Source organism: Aythya fuligula, chromosome 2 (assembly GCF_009819795.1).
Source record: "Aythya fuligula isolate bAytFul2 chromosome 2, bAytFul2.pri, whole genome shotgun sequence".
Taxonomy (NCBI): Eukaryota; Metazoa; Chordata; class Aves; order Anseriformes; family Anatidae; genus Aythya; species Aythya fuligula.
In genome coordinates, this window is record NC_045560.1 from 110,765,947 (window position 1) to 110,787,505 (window position 21,559).

The 21,559-nt window shown below is 47.1% G+C and overlaps 1 protein-coding gene across 2 annotated transcripts in view; it reads left to right on the forward strand.

Moving 5' to 3' along the window:
• Positions 1-13,485, forward strand: part of CABLES1 (Cdk5 and Abl enzyme substrate 1) — a 52,751-nt gene extending 39,266 nt beyond the window's left edge. For both annotated transcript variants that reach the window (XM_032182752.1, XM_032182753.1), the window contains 5 exons: positions 254-410; positions 1,426-1,529; positions 9,469-9,575; positions 10,487-10,694; positions 12,276-13,485. In XM_032182752.1, the coding sequence (XP_032038643.1) occupies positions 254-410; positions 1,426-1,529; positions 9,469-9,575; positions 10,487-10,694; positions 12,276-12,416 (717 nt within the window). In that variant the 3' untranslated portion in view covers positions 12,417-13,485. The remainder of the gene's footprint in view (positions 1-253; positions 411-1,425; positions 1,530-9,468; positions 9,576-10,486; positions 10,695-12,275) is intronic.
• Positions 13,486-21,559: the final 8,074 nt, after the last annotated feature.

Sequence of the window (21,559 nt, forward strand, 5' to 3'; positions counted from 1 at the left end):
TCGCGTGTGTGTTTGTCGTTTTGTTTTGCTGAAGAATTAATGCATTGGCAAGAGCTTTTTTTGTGTGGATAAAGTGACTACACTGAAGCAAATGTAGGTGACTAGTGTTTATTCATCTGTGCCTAACTATCAAATCCAGAAAATCCCCTGCTAATTTGGTTTCCTCTGCCTCGAACTGGGATGCCCCAAAGGGATCCTGCTGCGGCTGAGCTGGGCTGATAGTAACTCTCTGTCCATTCTGACTTTCTTTTAGACGGTTTCATACACACAGTTCCTATTTCCAACCAATGCTCTGGGAACTCGGAGGAACACGATAGACTCCACCTCATCCTTCTCCCAATTTCGCAATGCAAGCCATCGTAGCCTTTCTCTGGCAAGAGCTAACAGCACCCAGGGGAGCATTGATGCAGGTAACTTACCAAGAAGCTTGTTTTAATAGCCTTGCACACCCTGGCAGTAGGCAGCTATTATCACAGAGTTGTAGGGTTGGAAGGGACCTCGAGACCATTGGGTCCAACCCCCCTGCCAAAGCAGGTTCCCTAGAGCAGGCTGCACAGGTAGGCGTCCAGTTACAAAGGCTTTTTGGTGGAGGCACGCCATGTTTTAACCCTTTTGATGCTTAAATTAAGCAAAATGTAGTCTCTTGGGGTAGGTAACACTGAGCTTGGTGTGCCCTTTTCCACGCTTGTTGCCTGTTTGCTCAGCAAAGCTGGCTTACAGATCATGGAAAGTTGAGTAAACACAATCGCCGGTCCCTTGTCATATTGCCAGCCCCTGATGCCGCTCAGCATGCCTCCTTGTGTAACTGGCATTGTTTGTGCCTCCCACATACGGCTCATCATGACTGCTGTTTGCTGTGGAAAGTACACAATGGCAACACGATAGTCAGAAGCTGAAGGTGTAAATCGTACTTGTGACCTTTAGGAGGCTGGAAGGGGCTGTGTTTACAAAACCGGGCACAAAACGCACGCCAAAACACTATATGCTTAAGATACTTTGGCATATTAAATGAAACAAATCAAAACATCTGCATAAACATGTGAGAGCTCATTTCTGGGAATAAAAGTCAACAAAATTTCCCCACTCACTCTCCTTTCACCCTGAGCATGGCAGGGTACACAGGATCTCATTTGTTTGGCAGACTATTGGACTGTGGCTTAATTTGGGGGTTTCATATAATTGTGCACTTCTCTCAGCCCTAAGTTCATACTTCCCAGGTAATTCATAAGCTTTAGGTCCTCTGTGTCTTTGCAAGTTCTACTATTATTGAAGTACCTAGAGTGACATACACAAAATTTTTTGACTCTTTCAATCAGCCAGCACGGAGATCATTTTGTGCACTACCACTGAACTTGTTTGCCAGTTAACGTTTACAGATTTCTTGATGCAATTAAGCAATGTTATTTTTTTGCCATTGTTTTACAGGCAGTGACCTGGGAGACTACGTTGAATATGACCCCAATCTTTTAGATGATCCCCAGTGGCCGTGTGGCAAACACAAGCGGGTTTTAATATTTCCTTCGTATATGGTAAGTGATACTCAAAACGAGGTGGTGCAGCACAGATAGATGTTCGTAACAATATTTAGAAAGTTGAGGTTGCATTTGGCTGCATTTTAAGAAGATTATTATTATTTTTAATCTACTAATAACAGCTGTTTGGAATGCTTTGTTCTCAATGACAGTTACTTACTGGGACATGTAAAAACAAACTTGTGGAGGTATTACAAAAGTAAGTGCTTTTATTCCTGCTGTTTCATACATGTTTTATTCCTGCTATTTCATACATGTTTTAGATGAAAGGCTTGTTTGAACAATGCACTCATTCTCTCTCGTTCAGAGGAAAATTTATACTTCCTCTAATTGGCATCTATTACAAAATAGGAGAATGCCCATTAGGGTTTTTCTGAAGTCATGAAACTGTGTTGTGTTTTGATGCTTATCGTCTACTCATCGGAGTAGAACCTCAGTGTCTCGTAGAGCCTTTGTTTCCCAGATATTTATTTCATCATGGGATAGTCCTTCCTTTAATTGCAGCAATTATGAGCAGAACCTGTATGTTTTTCGCCATAGCCAAAGCTTGTAATACAACAGGCTCATAACCGTTCCCTGATCTCAGCCCTAACTCAGTATTTGCTCTGGTGAGAGACTTCTGTAGCATTTTGGCAGTCGCACCAAGCCCATAGGATTTGGTCTGCTATTTTGGCAGAAACGTAGCAAGACACAGCGCAGTTGCATGTGTGGGGGTTAAATTTTCAAGTGAGACGTTTAGTGTGCCCTCTGCTTACTTTCAGCCAGCTTTACGTTCAGGGTTGGCAAGTTATTTTTGGCTGGCAACCCACAAAGTGTCAACCCTTTAAGGCAGCCACGTCTGGGTAGGAAAATATTTGTTAGCTTTTGACACGGTTATTGTCACGGACAGGGAGCTGCCTTCCTTCAAACAGAAACTCCTTGTTAACTGGCATCCAGAAAGAAAGTAGTTTTAGCAATCGTGGCTGTGACTCCAACCTTCTTCAGGCTGGAGGTATGCTCCAAACAAACAGTCCGAGTCCTCCAACATCACCCGAAGTCAGCGATGCTTGGCGTTGAGGTGGACGTGGGCAGGTGAGTCAAAAGGAGAAAGCCCGGAGAGCTTCCTGCAGGGGAGCTCTCTGCCCAGCAGCGGGTGTGTGCTGCCCTCCTTTTCCGTGCGCTGGTTAACCACAACATTTTGAGGCCCACGTTTGAGCTTTTATTGCAGTAAGCTGACCGGGCTTTCCCCTGTGGCGGAGGTATGACTAGATACATTCAAGGTGAAAAATGGACTTGAAGGCTAACCCTTAAAATCAATGGCTTTCTTTGCTCCTTCTTGGAAGGAGGGCACTAATCTGAGGAAGGACCGAAGGAAATGAAGTGCTGTGTTTCGTTTGGTGGTGGGAATAGCTGGCATGTGCCAAGAGCTCTCTTGTCCAAGGTCCAAGATTTCGCCGTGACGCAAGGCAGGAGCTGCACAGCTTGACAGGGAACCGAGGAGTGGGTGTTTGTTCCTCAGCGCTCGGCTGAGGGATTTCACAAGCGGCTGGTGCTGCCTTCAGCTGAGGGAAGGGAGGAAAGGTCGTGCCAGAGCGTCCCTGCAGGTTTAAAAAGGATTTTGCAGTTTGGGCTGCGAGTAAGGAGAGCTTAAGCATTGAGCTGGGTGATAGAGGGCCACACTGCCTATGCAGAAGACTTCACTCGCATCCATCTTCCCAGACTCAGCTGGAGTTCCCCCTCCCTGCAGCTCACATCACTGTGAACAGGAGCGTAATAGTCTGTAATTTCAAGGCGTTTTCCTCCCCAAATACAAAAACCAGCATATGCTGCAATTAAAGCAAATTGCAGTCTGAGGGCAGCGAGAAACCTGTGCTATTTTTTCCTGGCGGTTCACAGCCATCTTGGCGTTAGCAGACTCCTGCAAAGCAACCACAGCATCGTCGACCTACTGTACACACAGATCCAAAGCAGCAGCCTGCGGTCCCGAGGGGAACACAGCTTCAATTCCTGCCTCCCACGGGTGCCGGAGCAGCCGAGAGCATCTCCAGTGTGAGCGCCGTGCGTGGAGAGCTGCAGTTTGTAATTAAAGTTCCCTTACTTGGCCAGCATTTTGCATTAATGTTTGGCAGCTGCAAGCCTGTAGGCTTTTTTTTTCCCCCTCCTTGTGGATGTCAGAGCAATTAAGGGGGCAAGGTGTGTGACGAGAATCTGAACAAATGGTGTTTTAGAAGAGCGAGGCTAGATGCTGACACCCAGGAGCCCGCCGTGTGCTCTGCGGGCCAGGATTGCTCCTCTGGTAAAATGCTGTTGAGCTCTGCCTGAATTCTGCTTCACTAAACATCACAGGCTTTACCCGAAGGTGCAAGACAGCAAAAATGTGTGGCCCTGCTTGGATTTTACTCCGACATGAGCGCGGTTTGCACTCGAGCCTGTGAGACGGGCAGTTTCCTCCTTTTTTGTGGAGCCCAAGGTTATTATCATGAACATGGACTTTACGGGCTTATAATTTTCCTGAGCTGAATTAGCCCTGACTTGCAGAGCGTTTGGAACTGCAAGTCCTTGTTTTCAAGGAAAAGCAGAGCTTCCTCTTTGAAGATAGCTGTGGGGAAGAAGTGCTTTTGCTTTTGTCTTTTTTTTTTTTTTTTTTTTGCAGTGAAGTCCCTAGCTTTAAAGGGTATGCACTTCCCGGTAGCATTTCTAAAAGAGATACCCACAAACAGCCTGATAGGGAACAAATCTGAAAAGGCAGCTTTTTATTTTTTTCTAGCACAAACCCCACCGCTCCTATGAATTGCATTAGTCGTGGTCAAATCCTGGTGTACCCCAGAGAAATTATTTCCCTTTATGTTGTCCTTGTAGGAGAGGCTACAAGCTCTGACACAATATAAACAATAAGAGGTAGAAGAATTCGTGCTGGAGGAGGCAGGGGGAGGGAAAAAAACATCATGTCATGGTTAACAGATGTCTTCCTGGCTGATACTGCTAAAACAGGAATTCTTGCAGATCCTTAAATCTCTCCAGAATAGGAACTTCCACCAGCTACCAGGCAGAGCAGTGACTTCCTTGCTAGCGTTTCACGTCAGCCAGCGTGCAGCCAGCATCCTCACTGCCTCCCTGCATTCCTGCAAGCAGAAGCAAACAGGAGGAGAAAACCCCCTCTGCGGCACGCGTGAGGACGACCCCCACAGCTCTGGGTTTTGTTGGTAACACAAAAACACAGGAGCATGTTCAGCTGGCTGCTGGCTGCTGCCAAAACTTGCAGAAAAGGAAGAAAAGCCTCAGGTCGGTAGCATCTCGACTTTGTGTAATGACATCCCTGCAATATCCATCTCTCCATGCCCAAGGGATACCCTTGGAAATTGGGTTTTGGTCCTGAACGACAGTTTCGGCGCGTTGGCTTAATTATATCCAAACAAATCGACATCTACACACTGCTCATAAAAAAAAGCATCTTGCAGGGGGCTGCAGGGCTCTCACTGACCATCAGCCCGCGTTTGCCAGGCGCAGCCCCCGTGTCAGGCACAGCCGAGCTGCGTTGTTAAATATGAGTCTTCCAGCGGGATTTTAAAATTAGAACTGCTCGCTGCTCCATCCGTGCAGGCTAACAAAAGCCCCGCATGATGATAGAGCACATTTGCCTTCTCGCTCCCCCCTTACTGTCTTTCACAAGGAGCACCAAGGTCACGAGTGCTCCACTACAGCAAGCGCCCTTTGATGTCGTCACTGCAGGCTTCGAGCCGCTTCTGTGGTTTTAAATTAAGCAGCATCTCCAGATTGCTTTCTTATCAGCTGCTGGCCTCGTACCCAAAAGTCTCAGGGAGCCGAGGAGCACAGTGGTGGTATATATTCATATTTAAAGCCAGTGCTGTATGGATTGGATGCTATGCTTGGCTGAGGCTCCAGTAAATACGTAGTTTGAAGCAATGACACGCTGTATTAATCAGGGATGCTTTCAGGGTGTTAACTGTGTAAAAACAAACTGGCATCACTCCACGTACCTTCATTCAAAGGGGCAGCTTGGAGGCGATTTGCTTTGTGAAATGCTAAATATTTCAGGTTGAGTCCCTTGGATGTCAGTTACATCTTCTCAGACGGCGATGGAGGCATCCAAGGCTAGGTCATCTTTCACTGGTAAGGTGCCAGAGCAGGGTTTGTTTTCAGCAATATTTCATCTTGCCAGTCTTTCCAACCATTCCAGGCATCCTGCCTCCTCCTGTATGTAGGAAACCATATATGCAGCTTTCCTATGAGAAAGCAGCTGCTCGAAAATGCGTGTGAATAACACGCGAGCCTAACCTCCAAGTTCAAAACTGCCAGCCATGCAAAAAGCGTGCAGGGCGCAGGCTGCAGCCCGAGCATTCATCACGTTGGCCAGGCGTCCGTCAGCTACCATATATCAGAGCTTTCATTTGTCTTGTGCAGCCTCCATCGCCGAACGAAAACACACATTTGCAGATCCGTGTACAGAGGACACGGGCAGAGCTCGCAGAGGAGCTTTTCTGAGTTCTGCAGCGAGACGTGTTTCGTGCAAATCAGCTGCGAGAAACAAGACAGACGGGGCTGGATGACAGGAGCTCCAAACACTGGAGATTAGAGTGTTGGAGAGATGGTCGGGTGCTTCCCAGCGCCTTGCTGACAGCCCTGGAAGTGCAAACCGCCTGCCTTCTAGGGAACAACGCTGTATGTAATTGGGTATATTTGGATGGAAAAACGCCGTGCTCCCTTTTAGGGGATTATTTAAAACGCCCTCCTAGAATTGGGAGCATCGGTGTTGAATGAGGTAAGGCAATACCAGAACTGTTCCAGGCAGACAAAGCTCTGCTTACAGGGATGTCTTTTCCTTGACACTAACTCACAGACAGCCCGAGAGAAATAAAATTTGCCTAAAGCAGAGGAAGAGTAAACACTGAGCAGCAGAGAAGGTGGCAAAGCGACGACTTGGGGTCACTGAGCACTCCTGTTTCAGCAGGACGATCCCAGCTGGTCCTTGTGGGGCACCCTGGCCTTGCTTTTGGCCTCGCACATGCTCTGAGGTTTCCACCAGCCCGTTCTCTTTCCCTCTTCATGGGAAAGGGAGCAGCAGAGGGTCGGTGCTGAGCCGCTCGTGGGGTGCAGGAGGGCAGCTCCAGCAGGAAAGGACGGACAGAGGGTGCTTGGGCATGTGGGATTTCTCCTTAGCTTCACAGGTACGCAGCATGGCAGCAAAAGGGCTGCCCCTCTGGTGTGCAGAGCCCCAGATACAGTTCTGCTACAGGCACCAGCTGAGAAAGGGGCATCCCGCTGCTCAGGGGTAAGTCAGGATTCTGCAGCAGCTGCCAAAAAAAAAATCAGGGGAAAAAAAGATGAAAAAAGAAGTTGCACAATTCCTTTTCTCGAGAATAAGGGCAGTGAGTTGAGCTCTCCAGCATGGCACTGACAAGACGAGACAGCTGCCTGAGAGCCAGTGTGTTCAAACATGCTGCTGTTATCCTGTTACATGAATCAAAACCAGCACACACCAGCTTTCATCTGGATTTCATTATTGTGATTTATATCGCAGAGACTGCTGTCTAGCAGGAAGCAGCAGCATTCAGAGTTGGGGGGGGGGGGGGGGGGGGAGATCCTTATCACCAGGACAAAATTGACAAATCTCTGCGGTTAAAAATAGCTGTACCTCGTTACCATTTTCAGTTTTAGGCCGCCTGCTTATTCTCAAGACTCTGAATGCTTCGCTTTAAATAAATTAAAAAAAAAAAAAAAAAGGGAGAACATCTTCTAAAAAGATTTGAGCTGAATGCTGGCAGATCTCCTCGGCTTAGCCGGAGGAGTCCCAGGTAAAACCAAAGATCCCTGCAGAGCAGCAGGTGGGGCACCCAGGGGGCTGCTGCAGGAGCCCAGAGTCACTCCGGAGCCACTCGGGTGCATTTGTGCTGGAGGTGAAAGCAACCCAACCCTGCCATCCTACAAAATCAACAGGGGATGCTCGGGCCCTCCCTCCACCACCAGCTTTCTGCTGCAAAGTGGTTTCTTTCCTGCACACTCAAGTCATGTTTTTGTTGTTGTTTTTTTTTTGTGTGTGTGTTCTCCTCTGTGAAAGGGGAAATGATTACCTGGAAGGAGCCGAGTGTAGGTCTGCCAAAAAAGAAAAAAAAAAAAGCCACGATGGCTTTGTGGGAGATAATTGAGATAAAACTAAGGAGCTCTGTGGTAACGGAGAGCAAACAGCGGGCAGTTAAGTTTGCAGTGAGGCATGAAATAAGGTATAGTGCAGCCTCGCACGGTAGCACCAAGCCTGCTCTTTCTAGGATTGCCCAAGACAACCAAAAAAAGTGCTGATGGTAACTAAAACCATCTTTGGATTTAATAGTGGGTAACCTTTGTGTGCTCAGCAGCTCTTGACTCTGCAAACAAGTGAGGCATGGACCAACGTTTCTGTATTTTGAGTAGCAAATAGCACTGGTCTAAAGTATGCTATAGGGCTTTTTTCAGTAGTCCTCTTACAGCAGTCCTAAAGAGGACCCTTTTTAATACCACACAGAACTCCCAGCACATCCATTTAAGTGTCAGAAGCACCCAACTAGAGGTGATCCTCTAGCAAAAAAAAATCTCAAACCCCCAAAACCAAGGAGCAGGCAAGCAGGAACCAAAATCCCAGGGAAAGGAAGGAGAGGAGAAAGAGGGAAATGGGTAAGATTTCCATTCTGCAGCTCTTGAGGTCTGAGCCCTGCAGGCTGCAAGCAGAGCCTCCCGCAAGCAAATGACTTTCTGAGACACCCAGGCAGAGTCTTCTGTGTGCATTCAGCCAAATTTTTCCTTCCTTCCACCTTTAGCAAGACTGAAAACAGGCAGAACCACACATTCAGGTGAAGCCTTTCCCTTCTGCCTCAGGTACAACTGGCAGCCTTCCTTAATAGGACAGGGTTTTGTAATAAATCTTCCCCTTTACTGAGCAAAATCTGGGCTGGCTCTTGACGTGTAACTGTGTCAGAGGGGGCTTGCAAGCATTTATACCTAACAGCAGGCAACCTGACGTGCCCAGCAGAATTACCTGCCAGGGTGTCACGGGGGGCACTTTATCTGGACAAATGGTGCTGTTCACACTGCAAGGCAGACAGCAGGATAGCCCTGGTTTTAAAACGTGTGTATGACTGTGACGACTCCCTGTGGCTAGTTGTGTTTTTTCCTCTTCATATCAGCACGTTTACTTCAGATACTGGTGTGTGTGTTGCCTTTTGCTCCTCTTCATGCTCATTTCTGACCCAGCCAAGGACGTGATCAGCTACCAAGAGTTGTCCAGTTGCTCTCTGGAGCCATTACGCTCCGTCCTCCCCAGCCCTTCCATGTTTTGTTATTGAAAAACTTTGGCTGGGGGAAATTCTTCAGGTTGTGACAAAAAGGAGTAGGAATCTCAGTGTAAAGTAAGCAAACTGTGCACCTCTAATACGGTCCTAACTCAGTATTTCTGCCCGGTCAATGTGTAAGTTATGACAGCATTGCTATCTTGCATTCTACTGATTTACCCAGGACTTAGGCTAATTACCTATTTTATCACAAATGTATAGCACAGTAGTCAGCAATTTGTAGCAGCAGATCCTTTGAGGAGTCTGTTTGAGACTGGCAATATGCTGCAGAACCACACACAAAATCTGGTCATCCCGTTATTGTGATGACTTGTTTTGGCATAACAAGGATTGTCAGCTAGGTTTTATCCGCCCACATTTGGCATAAACTCCTTTGCAGCAGTGTTTGGAAGTAGTGAGGTATGTGTTGTTTGGGGTTTGTGCTCAGCACTCCTCTCAGATTTCAGGTCGCTTGTTCTGACGGAGCGGTCGCAAACAGATTGTTACCTTACTTCTGGCTTATTTTTCCCCTCTCTGAAATCACCAGGCATTCGTTTGGTATTCCTTGCTTTCGGGGACTGAGTGATCTTGTTTGTTACACACTAAAAGAATGATTTTCTCTTGGCCTTGTGTTACAGACCACAGTCATAGACTACGTGAAGCCATCAGATCTGAAGAAGGACATGAACGAGACCTTCAAGGAGAAGTTCCCTCACATCAAGCTAACCCTCAGTAAAATCAGAAGGTACGCTGCAAAGCTTGGTATGGCAGCCACGTGGTACAGCTGTCTCAGGGCCATCACTGTTGTACGTGAAGAGACTCACAGCACTGACTGATCTTCCAGGAGCAGTGACCTGCAGAGGTGCAGAATAAGTCAGATGGTTGCTTTGATTAGTGGGCTGAGTGAACGAGATAGGGGAAGGTACAAACGTGCACCACTGAGGTGTCAAACTCAGCATCTGAGAGGATGAGGATATGAGCTGGGCTTGCACTGTACTATCAGATCCACAAAAATAACATTAAAAAAAAAGAATCTTGAGTATATGCACGTAGTTTAAAAAGAGCCTGAGGAAGGAGAAATGTTGATTTGTCCAGAGAGCATGGCCAGAAGCAAAACAAGGGATCAGTTTCACAGCGAAGTTTTAGTATTTCATCACAGTTTCCAGCGTAGCAGGCTAGACATACTGCTTCACTGAAGTAATGATGATTTCATTTGAGTGAAGTGGCCAGGATACTGATTCTCCTTGCTCTGTAACTGGAGAGCTCTGCGCTACGTAGCAAGGTTGGGGTTGACCGACCATAACCAACTGCAAAGCTGCTTATAGATGACAAGCACTCAAATCCGTTGTTACTAAGTAATTTGTATGTAGCTTAAGAGTTCTGATGAGGTATTTTTATTAAAAGTGTCAAAGCTTTACAATTACTTTTATACTTTGATGCAACTGCCTACTGGGGAGGGGCGGGAAGGGAAAAGATGAAGTCAAAACATGCAATTAAACATGTCCCTGAAATAGAGCCTAGACACCTGCCCAGTAAATTACATTTTTCCTTCTCCTTTCCATTTGACTAAGCAGGAATCTCTGAAATAATGACTCTTATGGCAAAATGAGAAATGCTTTAACATGCAGTTCACACTTGTCTGGTCTCTTTACTCAGCTTGAAGAGAGAGATGCGCAAGCTTGCTCAAGAAGAATGTGGTTTTGAAGAGCCCACGGTAGCCATGGCCTTTGTCTACTTCGAGAAGCTCGCTCTCAAGGGGAAGCTGAACAAGCAGAATAGAAAGCTTTGTGCTGGAGCCTGTGTTCTTTTAGCAGCCAAAATTGGCAGTGACCTCAGAAAACACGAAGTCAAACATCTTATAGATGTAGGTATCCCTACGTTTCCAATGCCCCTTCTACATTAAGCACCAGTGTGTGTTATACACAAGCCTGCTTATCAGTGGTCATGCTCTCCTCTAGGTGGCCAGCTCTAAAACTAGCTAAACACATTCCTTTATTTTACATTTGTGTGGAAACAGGAGAGATCAATGTCATAACAGAGGACTAAGAAACTTGTTTGACGTGATTGAAGACCCTGCTGTCAGATGTTGTGACGTTTGAGATATATCTGACCGCCATTCTGTCAAGACAGGTCAAAAGTTAACCTCCAGGAAATTCATTTTGCTTTTAATTGTATTTTTAAGAGTGTCAGTGAAGACTCTCCTTTGAAAGGTAAAGGTACATACTAACTAGAGGAGGCATGTAATAAACTACCAGGTTGTATTTTTTCATCAAGTGAAGCATTTGGTCAAGAGGATGTGGCTTCCATTAGACACTTCATCCCAACTTGTTTTTTGTAGAGGAAAGTATTTGGTCTCTAGCCACTCCATATTAAAGAGTTAAGAGACAGAGGGGCGTGTTATTCCATAGTCCATTTGCAAGAACTGAGATACCAATCTGATTGAATGCTACAGAAAATCAGTGAGGTAGCTGAGTACAACCAACCTCAGTTCAAGAGGCATGGGGCTTGGCTGGGGGCAGAACTGGACTCACACCCTTCTGCCACAGCCAGAGAACTGGTTTGACAGTCAGCTTGTTAGGATGCCCTTCAAATAATGAGATAAAAATAAACCGAGAGGGAGTTGGAAGATCTGGCCTCATGCTACCGTGAAAGATTGGTCCACCCTTAAGTCACATTGAGCTTTTCATTAGATCCAGCGGGCAGAGATGCAGCAAGCCCAGGAGGTCATAAGAAATTGGGGGGGACAAGTGGGTGGTATTGAGAATATCCCTGAACAGCTTGCTGCCTTCTTCTAGCATCCAAATCCAGTGAAAACAGCAGATCAGATGGGAGGTTAAGTCCATTACAGCAGAAAGTCAACTATGAAACCCATCTCGCCTCCCTTGACGATAGTAATTTTTAGTATATACTCTACTTACAGTCATTGCAGATGACCCCTTTTGCCTCTGAGGTATTACAATCAAATGTACGTAACTGTAGCATAAATAATTGCCCTAACAGGGCCTTGTAACACAGCCTAATGCTGAAAAGAAAATCCTCGAATGGGTGAAATGACAAAAACAGCACATCTGGCTGAACTTTGTAAACAGCCTCCCCAGTAAGAAGCGGGTGCATCTGATTCATCCCAGTAGTTCATCACCTGCTGACCAGTAAGGGAAGGGGGAATATGAAGCAACATGACACTGTGTGGTCATGAGCTGCTGCTCAGCACGTTTAGGTCAGTTAAAAGTCTTGCTGAACAGTGTGGTGGTAAGGATCAGCTCGCAGAAGCAGAAATCCTCAACTATCATTTTCAAAATCTAGAGCCTTGCAAGCCCAGCAAGGCAGATGCTTAACAACAGCAGCACATGCTTATTTCAACGTTTTTAATAATGTCATTTGTAAGCAAGCACTAGGAAGTCAAATCCTCATTCACAAAAGTCTGGTTTTTTTCCTGTTGTTGCAGAAACTGGAAGAGAAGTTTCGGCTGAACAGGCGAGAGCTGATCGCCTTCGAATTCCCAGTGCTGGTGGCCTTGGAGTTTGCTCTCCACCTTCCTGAGCACGAAGTGATGCCACACTACAGACGCTTGATCCAGAGCTCCTAGCACTGGCTGCCCTCCTGGGAAGGGGCTCTGGACTGTTCCCACTCGGCTCTCTTGAGCTGCAGTTACTACTGGAAATGCAAAATCAGACTCCTAAGACTTCACTCTCTCCCTTTCCAAACCAGTTTTTCCAGCGACTGATAGGAGACACTGCGTTGACGTAAGACTCTCAGCTTTGACAAATTGACGTGTCGTGACTTTCTCAGAGCAGGTAGAGACTGAGATGTTGGCACACGGTGAACGTGCTGAAACTGGGTGGCAACTGACCCTGCCTGCGGGGACTACAGACATAAAAGTTACCTGTCATCAGTCAGACAGAAATACGAAGGGCGTCCTTCATTACCACCCCTCCCTCAATCACACAAACCCCGAAAGCCCACGTGAGTGCATTCTCATAGCGCTTTTTCTACAGACCTGCTGCAACTTACAAAAGGACTCCCTGACGTTGTGAAAAAGCTTTTCAAAGAGGATATCTTCACTGTGTCAAAAAAAAAAAAAAAAAAAAAGAAAGAATGTGCCAATCTATTTTTGTATCAGCAATTGAAAGTGCACTTTTTCCTGTGGGGTGTTTGTGTGTGCATCCATGTGTGTGTGCGTGCGTGCCACTGGCCTGATCTCGGTGCAGGTGGTTGGCTCAGCGTGGATCAGTTCCTGATGGCGAAGATCAAGGCGACCTTCCGTGTTTACTTCTTGAAAAACATAACTACTGGAAAAGTGGTAAATGGGATCATTTTTGGACATTTTTGTTTTGTTTTTGTCATTTTAATTCTCTGATCTTTCCAACATTTTACCTTTGAAAGGATGACACTACTATTATGAGAGAAGGATCAGCAGCTGACCATAAGTTTTCAGTCGTGTTTGTGATAAAGACGAAAGCATTAGTATGAGATTTCCATGTCATGTTTTTAAAAAAATATCTTGTGTTAAGCCACATGCATATTTTTAACCTTCGCACTTTTCCCACTGTGGAGATGGTTAGACTTGCACTCTGTAGTGTTGTATTTCTGTGCTCTATGTTAGAGTGCGTAATAAGCACATTTATTGTGCTGTATCTTAAAACAGTGTTTTATTAAAAAAAAAAAAAAAAAAGTAGGGCTCAGCAGTATAACAGGTGTCTTAAGGCTCCAACAGCAGGGGCATCAGCTGTTCAGGTTTTGGTTTTTAACAAGAATTGATTGTGCAAAACCTAAAAAACCCGTGCCCATTCGAGTTAAAGGTCCAGTTCCTTCAGACATTTCAATACTGGAGTTTTACAGGAAAACTTCTTGCAGCTTCCGTGGCTCCGACGGGACACCCAGAAAGCCAGGGGAGCCTCAGCCGAGCTCCCCATGCTCGCGCCGCGCTGACGGACTCTGTCCTGCCATCGTTGCGCAGCGGGGTTACGCCCGCCTCCAACCTCCTCTCGTGCAGATTCACTCAGTAACAAGCCTTGCCCTCAACATGCCCCGCACGGATCCAGTGAGGTCAGATGCTTACACTGATGGTATTGAAACAAAAAAAAATCTCAAGCAGGAGATTTTTAGCTGAAGCCTTACCTCTCTAAGTCTGGGAGTGCTTGCTCAGAGTACAGAAAGGGCTTGTGAGCAGAGCGTAGAGAAGTGGGACATAGCAGAGGATGTCAACACACTAATGCTTACTTTCTTTCGCTTTTACTTTTAACCGGTTTTATTATTTCCTTCGGTTAGGCCAGGAAACATCCAGTTTCTTTACCAGCTTTGACTCCTTTAAATTCTAGTATGAAAAACGCCTGCGTATGAATACTCTATAGGATCTGGAAAGGTTGTACGAAACGTGTCAGGACAAACGGGAATTCGCTTGATGCTGTTGCTCTCCCTCCATTTTAAGGGGGAGGGCCACTGGGCTGGCTTACAGTGATTGCCAACACTTGCCTAATTATGATCAGATACATTCCAACAGGATTGGGGGGATGTGGGCAAAGAGAGAAGCGTGCACCTCCCGCCCCGCTGCAACTCCCCAGGCCGCTGCAATCCCCGCGTCCTCCTGCTCCCGGCTGCCCCTCGGCTGATTCAGCCCCGGGCAGTGGTGTAGCAGGCTGGGCTGCAAAGCAAAACCGTCAGCGGCTCCGCTACGAGGCCCTCCCACCCCTGGCTGCATCCCTCCCCACCAAAATCATGTATATACATCCAAGATTTGCTTCTGACGGCAGAGATCTGTTCCTAAGAGCGACCACTCGAAGCTAAGTGGAAGCTTTGCCTTTCTGTAAAGGCTTCCGCGTTTTGCTTTGGAGTCTCGGTTTTTTTATTTTTTTTTTTTTTTTATGTTGCTTTATAGTATTGCAGGGAAAAAAAATTGTGATTGCAAGATACAGACTAAAGAATGACAGTCTTACAGTAGTCTTTAGAGACGCTATTGAATCATGCTGTCACCTCTTTTGTCTTCTGTGCTGCTACCCGACCCTGAGCTACAGTTTACACGGATTTCTGGGAGGAAATCTGCTTGCTGGAGACTTTCTGCTTTTTGGTTTCGTCATTTTGGGGGCGGGAAAGGGTTTGGGAGTGCTGTTGAGTTACAGTCTGAATGTGGAATGAACACTTCAGATGGTGATGATGTTGCACTGTTCACTTAGGGAACGTATATAAAGCCATACGATGCTAGATCTCAAAGCACAAAGCTGGGTCAGTACAATTATGGTTAGGACAACGGGCAGCATTTGCCCCCCTTTTCTCCCCAACCCTTGGAAAATTCAGGCTGAAGCGATAGAAGAAATCTGTACTAAACAACAACAAAAAAAAATTGATTGTTTGCCTTTGTCTTACATGGTAATGAGTGTTGATTTACAGATGATTTTAGGTTCAACTTTCAATAGTGTGGGAAATGATCCATTCCATATCACTTGTTCTGTTTGGAAATTATCTACCATACACTCTACCATGCAGAGTTTTTTTTTCCTTTTTCTAAAAAAAAAAATAAAAAATAATAAAAGTTTTAAAAAATTTTGAAAAGAACACTCTTTTCCACCGGTGACAGTAAGTAAAATTATTCAGCTCTCTCGTCTGTATGTGTCAAGTGGTTTTGGTTTTTGTCTTCCTCTGGGACATCAAGGTACCGAGTAATAAGCCAGTGGCACGACTGCCCAAGGGCGCAGGGCAGCTCCTGACATTCATCTCCCTGCACGTATCCCACTTCCAGGGTCTCTCCTCCAGCCCCGATCACCTTCTGATGGCCATGTGCAGAAGCACGAGGCACAAGCAGGCCCCCAAGCATGATGTCTCAGGAGGTGAAGTCTCATGACCCTTGTTAATGGGAGAAGTTGGGGTACGCCACTCACGTTTAGCCCAGGTGTTACAACCCACAAACAGGCAGTGGCTTCTTTGGGATAGCCTGTAGTGTGCTTAAATGAAGTATCTTTATCTAATTGCTTCAGCCACGCAGCACGGAGCCCACGGGCCAGCTTCCCTGGAAGGAGTGAGCAGTTTGCTAGGAGAAGATAACACCTTCCCACAGCGCTAGCGGATTTTGGCACCCAGTGCCACGTTAAAAACACAGAAACAACATTAAAAAAAAAAAAAAAAAAAAAAAGATAAAAAAAAAAAATGTAAAAGTTGTTGAGAGAAGCGAGAGACTGAGCAATCACAGCAGCAACGCCAACAGCGCTGCTCGAGACCGAAAGCTGTCCCAGGTTGCGCCTTTGGGGAAGGAGGAGGGAGTGTGGGAGGAGGATCTGGACTGGGTTTGCTCTTCTGGCTGCCATTTTAAACTCTGTAGTACAGGGGAAAGAAGTGAAGAGAAGAGAGAAACTTCAGATGTGTCCTTTCAACGAGGCTTGCACGTAAAGAGGCCTTTCTGAAATCCTGAACCTGGCTCCGGCTGCACGGCGAGTTCCTACAGCCAGAGCAGTGCCTCGGCCTACAGGACTGCTGGTCCTGGTGAGCTCAAAAAGCCTCTCTCCATTGACTACAAACCAAAAAAATGAATAAATAACCTCGTCCAGAACCCAGTGGCAAATGTCAGGACCTATATTGAGAGCCACTGGCAGCGAGCAGGGACTCAAGTCTTGGGAAACGGCCTTCAAAGCGAGGCAGGGCAAGGAGGTGCTGCTGACTTGAGTGGCAAAATCTTCCATCCCTTAGAGAGACCTAAATATTGGTGACCATCAGAAGCTAATTCAGCCCTCCTATGAATTCCTCTAGCCTGTCACGCAGCCCTTCCCCCGTCCTGCCGAGCATTGCCTTAGGGCAGGGAAGGGCCTGGCCCCTGCTAGGCCGCTCAGGCAGCAGCTCCAGGACTTGGCTCCTCAAACCATGAGGAGCCTTTGGATTCAGTCTAACTTGTGACTAGTTTGTAACTTTTTGAACTCCTGTCAGCATTTCACCTAACTGAGAGTGAAATCTTCCCCCATGGGGACTACGGGCTCAGCAGCTCCTCAGCAGCAGCGGATATTCTCGACAACGTTCAGGTATTTGGTTAGACGAGATGCTAAAAGGAGAGCGGAGACATGAGAAGAAAACAGTCCTCTAAAGCAGCAAAACCATGAAACGTGAGAGGAAAACACCCAAGCGACTCTCTTCCCTCGTGTGGAGAGCTGCCAGTCACACTAAGCTGTCGCCTTTCCCTTGAAGCCCTCATTGCTGCCAGCTTCTCCATGCCCCTTGCTCTGTGTCTCTCCCCTCTTCCTTTGACTCTCCTACCTTCCTTGGCACGCTCTCCAGATTGCATTGTGGATAAACTGGCAGCAAACGCCCACCCAGAGGATCAGCAAACAGCACGCAGAGATTATTCAGAGTTAAAAGAAAAGCTTCCGAGCCCAGTGAAGTGTTGCCTTCGCTGTCATCGGTGGGTGCTGCCATCAAGGGAGAAGCTGGGCAAGCCAGGCCTTCAGATCCGCTGACATTAGGCTTAAACACGCTCGTTTTTAATTCACCTGCATCCCTGAGACAGCCTTTATTCTCCATAACCTACTCGCCCTTCCATCCCACCACACACAGCCAAGAATCACGAGTTTACCTGCTCCCCACTGCTTCCCAGAGGGTTTTCGTTTGGGGTTGACTGGGAGAGAGTGAGGGTGAAGAGGCAGAAGGGGAGAAAACGCAGCCTGGTTTATTTACAAGTCACTGACAAGTCCCGTGTGATCGCAGAGGGGTTTACCAGGAATGGATCCTGCTTGTTGGTTCAGGAGATTCTCAGCGTTGTCTCAAAGAAACAGCTGCTTGGGATGGGGAGAGGAGATAAAGCACCGAGAACAGATGTAGGAAAACTGCAGGGCTGAGTGGGTCTGAAACTGCTCGAGGGAGGAAGGAATGGGTCACAAAGTTACAAATCTGCAGAAAACAATGGGAGTCTGTGGTTTCTGTTGATATTTTCTGCTGGCAAACAAAGAAGCCCGACTGTACTTTTAGTTTAAAAAGATTAAAAAAAAATCAACAACAACAAAAACTGTAGTAACACAGTATCTATAAAGTTTTAAAAAGCCAGATAAAAGGCTTTTATTTCTAAACTGCTCTCATCCCACCCAGAATGGGGTGACAAAAATGACTGAGTTGTTGCCATCCAAGCTGGATTACCCGTCGGGAGCCTGCTGCCTCCCTGTCCTGCCCTGCTTCCCCGCGGGGTCTCTGCAGAGCGATGCCTCCAGCTGAAGGGCTGAACCCCAGGCACCTTCCTCACGTCCCCCCACTTCTGTGGGTGAGAGCACAGCGAGCGAGGCAGTCAGCTCCGTGTGATCAACCTGCCACGAGCAGGCCTTTTCGTTGGGAAAGGTCTGGAGAGAAAGGGTGGAAGGGGCCATCGCCACATTTGTCCACGTGAGCATCCCCAGAGGAAAAGGGAGAACCGAGGCACGTTGAAAACATGCCCACCTAAAGAAAGGAGAACTGGAGCAGTGACTGCCCACAGACCATCATCATTCATTTCCTCATAAAAAAGGCAATCTCCTTTCTAAAAGGTACTGAAGCTTGGCTGAACTACGACCGCCAGCAACCTACCTTCTGCTTTTTAGGCCAAAAGGGAGCCAGTGGTACAGACCTCCAGCTCTACGCCCTGACCTCCCGTGATGCAGCCCACAAACTAGCTGCTCCGTAGCTCTTTGTAGACCACAAGCATCTTAAAGAATCATCAAAGCACTCATTTCAGATGGACAAAGTCCAGCACATTTCTAAACATCAGTAGTTTTTTTCCAACCTCTCTTCTGTTGTGAGCAGTTTTCTAGCCAGAACTAGACCAATTCAAGCAAAAGCAAGCCATTTAAATACACATCTTTCAGATGCACATCATTGAAGAGCTACATCCAGAGGGCTTCTGAGAGCTCAATATTTAAGGCCTTCTCCTGGAGCAACATCCTCCCAGCCATCCTGAAATACCCTTCTCTGGTGAGGAGCACAGACTGGAAGCCAACTAGGAGCTGGCGTATTTCTGTGGGTATTTCTGTTCCCACAAAGATGAGACCAGGAATGTAAAGTGCTCTTTTTTATTATTTTTTTCCTTTTGGTTCACCTCGTCTTATTTGAATAAACCCACGGATAAGCAGGTAGATGCTGGTGCGGTGCAGGGAGCTGGGGCTGGCTGACTCCTTCATATGCGGCATCCGGAGCTGCAGTCCCCACCCTCTGCCTGATTTATTTTAAAAGCCTGCTGCGTCCATTAGTGGAAAGTTGGACTCTGTTCAGGCTGCGATGGTGTCCATGGACAGGAAAATGGAAACTTTCAGATTAGAGCTGCAGGAGGCCAGAAAGAAAAATATCTGGTGAATTTAATCGATGGCGGCAACGCGATTATTGTGGACGAATGTTAAAGAAATGGCAGTCGGTGACCCAGAGCAGATCCTTAGCTGGAAAGATCAAGGAGGGCAGCATGAAAGTCTGCAAGGCCACAAGGATGAGCAGCTGAAATGTTCCTTACCAGCGGGAAGGTCAGGCACTTTGCTGAGCTGATCTTTTGAAGGTGTAGGAGAGGCCAGCTCTCACTGTGCCATTACGTTCGCCAACCACCCAAGTTATTCTCCCTCTCTCCTTAATTTCTTGAAGACCTGAGACATACCTGATGACACCCTGGCATCCCCACTGCTTTTGTTCTCAGCAGACGGTGGCAGGAGTCCCAGCGATATCACCCTGTGGTCTCATTGAACTAAGCAGCTGAGCAGAGGGCAGAAGTGGTAGCAGCAACCCGTGCTGAAGACCTTGCAGACACTGGGGGAGCCCATCGAGGCACCTGGATGCCCTGGAAACCCCGGGGCTGCATCCAGAAAATCAGCAAATGGACTTCTCAAAGTGCAAATGATCTCAGATCCTACCAAGGGGATCTTTAAGGGGGGAAAAAAGGTGAATAAACAGCTGGCAAAGAAGGCAGAATTCCTGTTTTTAAAGCGACTGATTGACTTTATATTGTCCTCATATATTTCTTTTTCCAGTTAACTGGGTAGCAATGAGCCAGAAAATTAAAAAATATTTATTTTTAGTGTAACTGTAACTATATTGATTTACATAAGGCTACCATAGGAAATAGGAAGAGAGGAACCCAGTATGAAGGAAAGGGAAAAGGGAAAAACACCCCAAACTCCAAAACTTGAGAGAATGTTACCACTGAAATCCCATGCATGCCATGGGTTCGCTCTGCTGTTTGTCTTCAAACCATCGCATGGAAAATGACGTCAGAATCCTACAGCAGGGGCGTGCTTTTGGAGTGGTCAGAAATATTTCGGAGTACTTTGGACCCTCCTATTGAGGTGAGACAGCCACACTGCCAGCTCATGAAAGAAATAGTCGTGAAGAGATTTCACCAAGTCTCTTGGGGAAGGAGACCAACAGAAAAGACACCATTGGCTCTTTGAGAGCGCGTTTCCTTCTCTTTTTTTCCCCTAAAAGCCATAAACCTTTACAGTCTTTACCTTTGGATGAAAGGGCTACGGGGAAGGGCAGCTGGTGCCGTCCATTCCCTGGCACTGCTTGGAGCCTGACAGCTGCAGGAGGTGAAGGGTGTATCGTGACCGACTGGGAAGCAGACTCAACGTGCATCATTTTCAGAGGTGCCGTGGTTTATTAACTCGCAGTGGTTTATTGAATCACGTCGTGACAGGCTGGCGTTTCCTCTCGTTGAGGGAAGTCGCGGCATTTCCCCAGCAGTCGCGCTTACGGCCCCAGATGCTGGGAGCCAGAGGTTACACAGCAACACCCCCGCTGCTGTCCCCTGCGTTCGCTCCTCCAAAATCAACTTTCCGTGATTTCAAAGAGGACTTTGAGCCAGAAACGGTGCCCTTGTGTCACATTTCCATAAACAAGAAAGATGAAAAAAAAAACACACGAGAGACTTTGAACCAGAAATGGCGCCCCCGTGCCCCGTTTTCGTAAACGAGAAAAATAAAAAACACACGAGAGATTTGGAAGGGAAGGGGCAGTAACTTTCTAGCTTTACCACCCATTTGTGCATCGGGAGGGTAAGGGTTCCCCCGTCACCGTTTCCAGTGGCACTGCCCCGCAGCGCAGCGCCCGCCCTGCTGAAGCAGACCACTTCTCTCTGCAGGTCTGAGAACCGCAGAGGGTTTGGTTTCTGGGTTTGTTTGTTTGCTTTAAGCTGACAGAAAACAATACAGACCAGGTTTTTTCCATCTGAGAGGCTGCAGCAAGCCACTCGCCCATAGGACGTGCCTGTTCACAGCACTGCAACACAGCTGCGCCACGCGGGCTTGCGCTGTGTAAGGCGCTCGAGATTTATTTCCTTTGGTTACAGCCCGTCAGGTCTTGAGGCTACGGCCATCGGTGTCAATCCCCACGCGGTCTGTTCTTCTTCATCATCAACAACCAGCCCACGGAGCGCCCGTGCTGAAGACAGGGTGCAGAGACGAGTGCAAGAAGGGAAGAAAAGTTGTCGTGATGGCATTTGTAGCTTCGGTGTCTGTCCAGCATCCGAAGCCTCTGAACAAAAATGGAGACACTAAATGAAAAAAAAACAGTAAGGAAGGAAACACCACCCCAACAACCAAGAAACCCATCCTTTTCACCAGTATTCTCCCCAAACAGCCACTTTTCTAGCAGAGAACAAAGCTTACACAAGGCCAAAGCACAGCCCTCAAAGGGTTACACTCCTCACACGAGGCAATTGCCATGGAAATAGTTACACAACCCTTGTGGGCTGCTTTAATCGCTTTCTGGGACTAAACAGCCATCTATTTGTAACGGGCCCTAATCAAAAAAGAA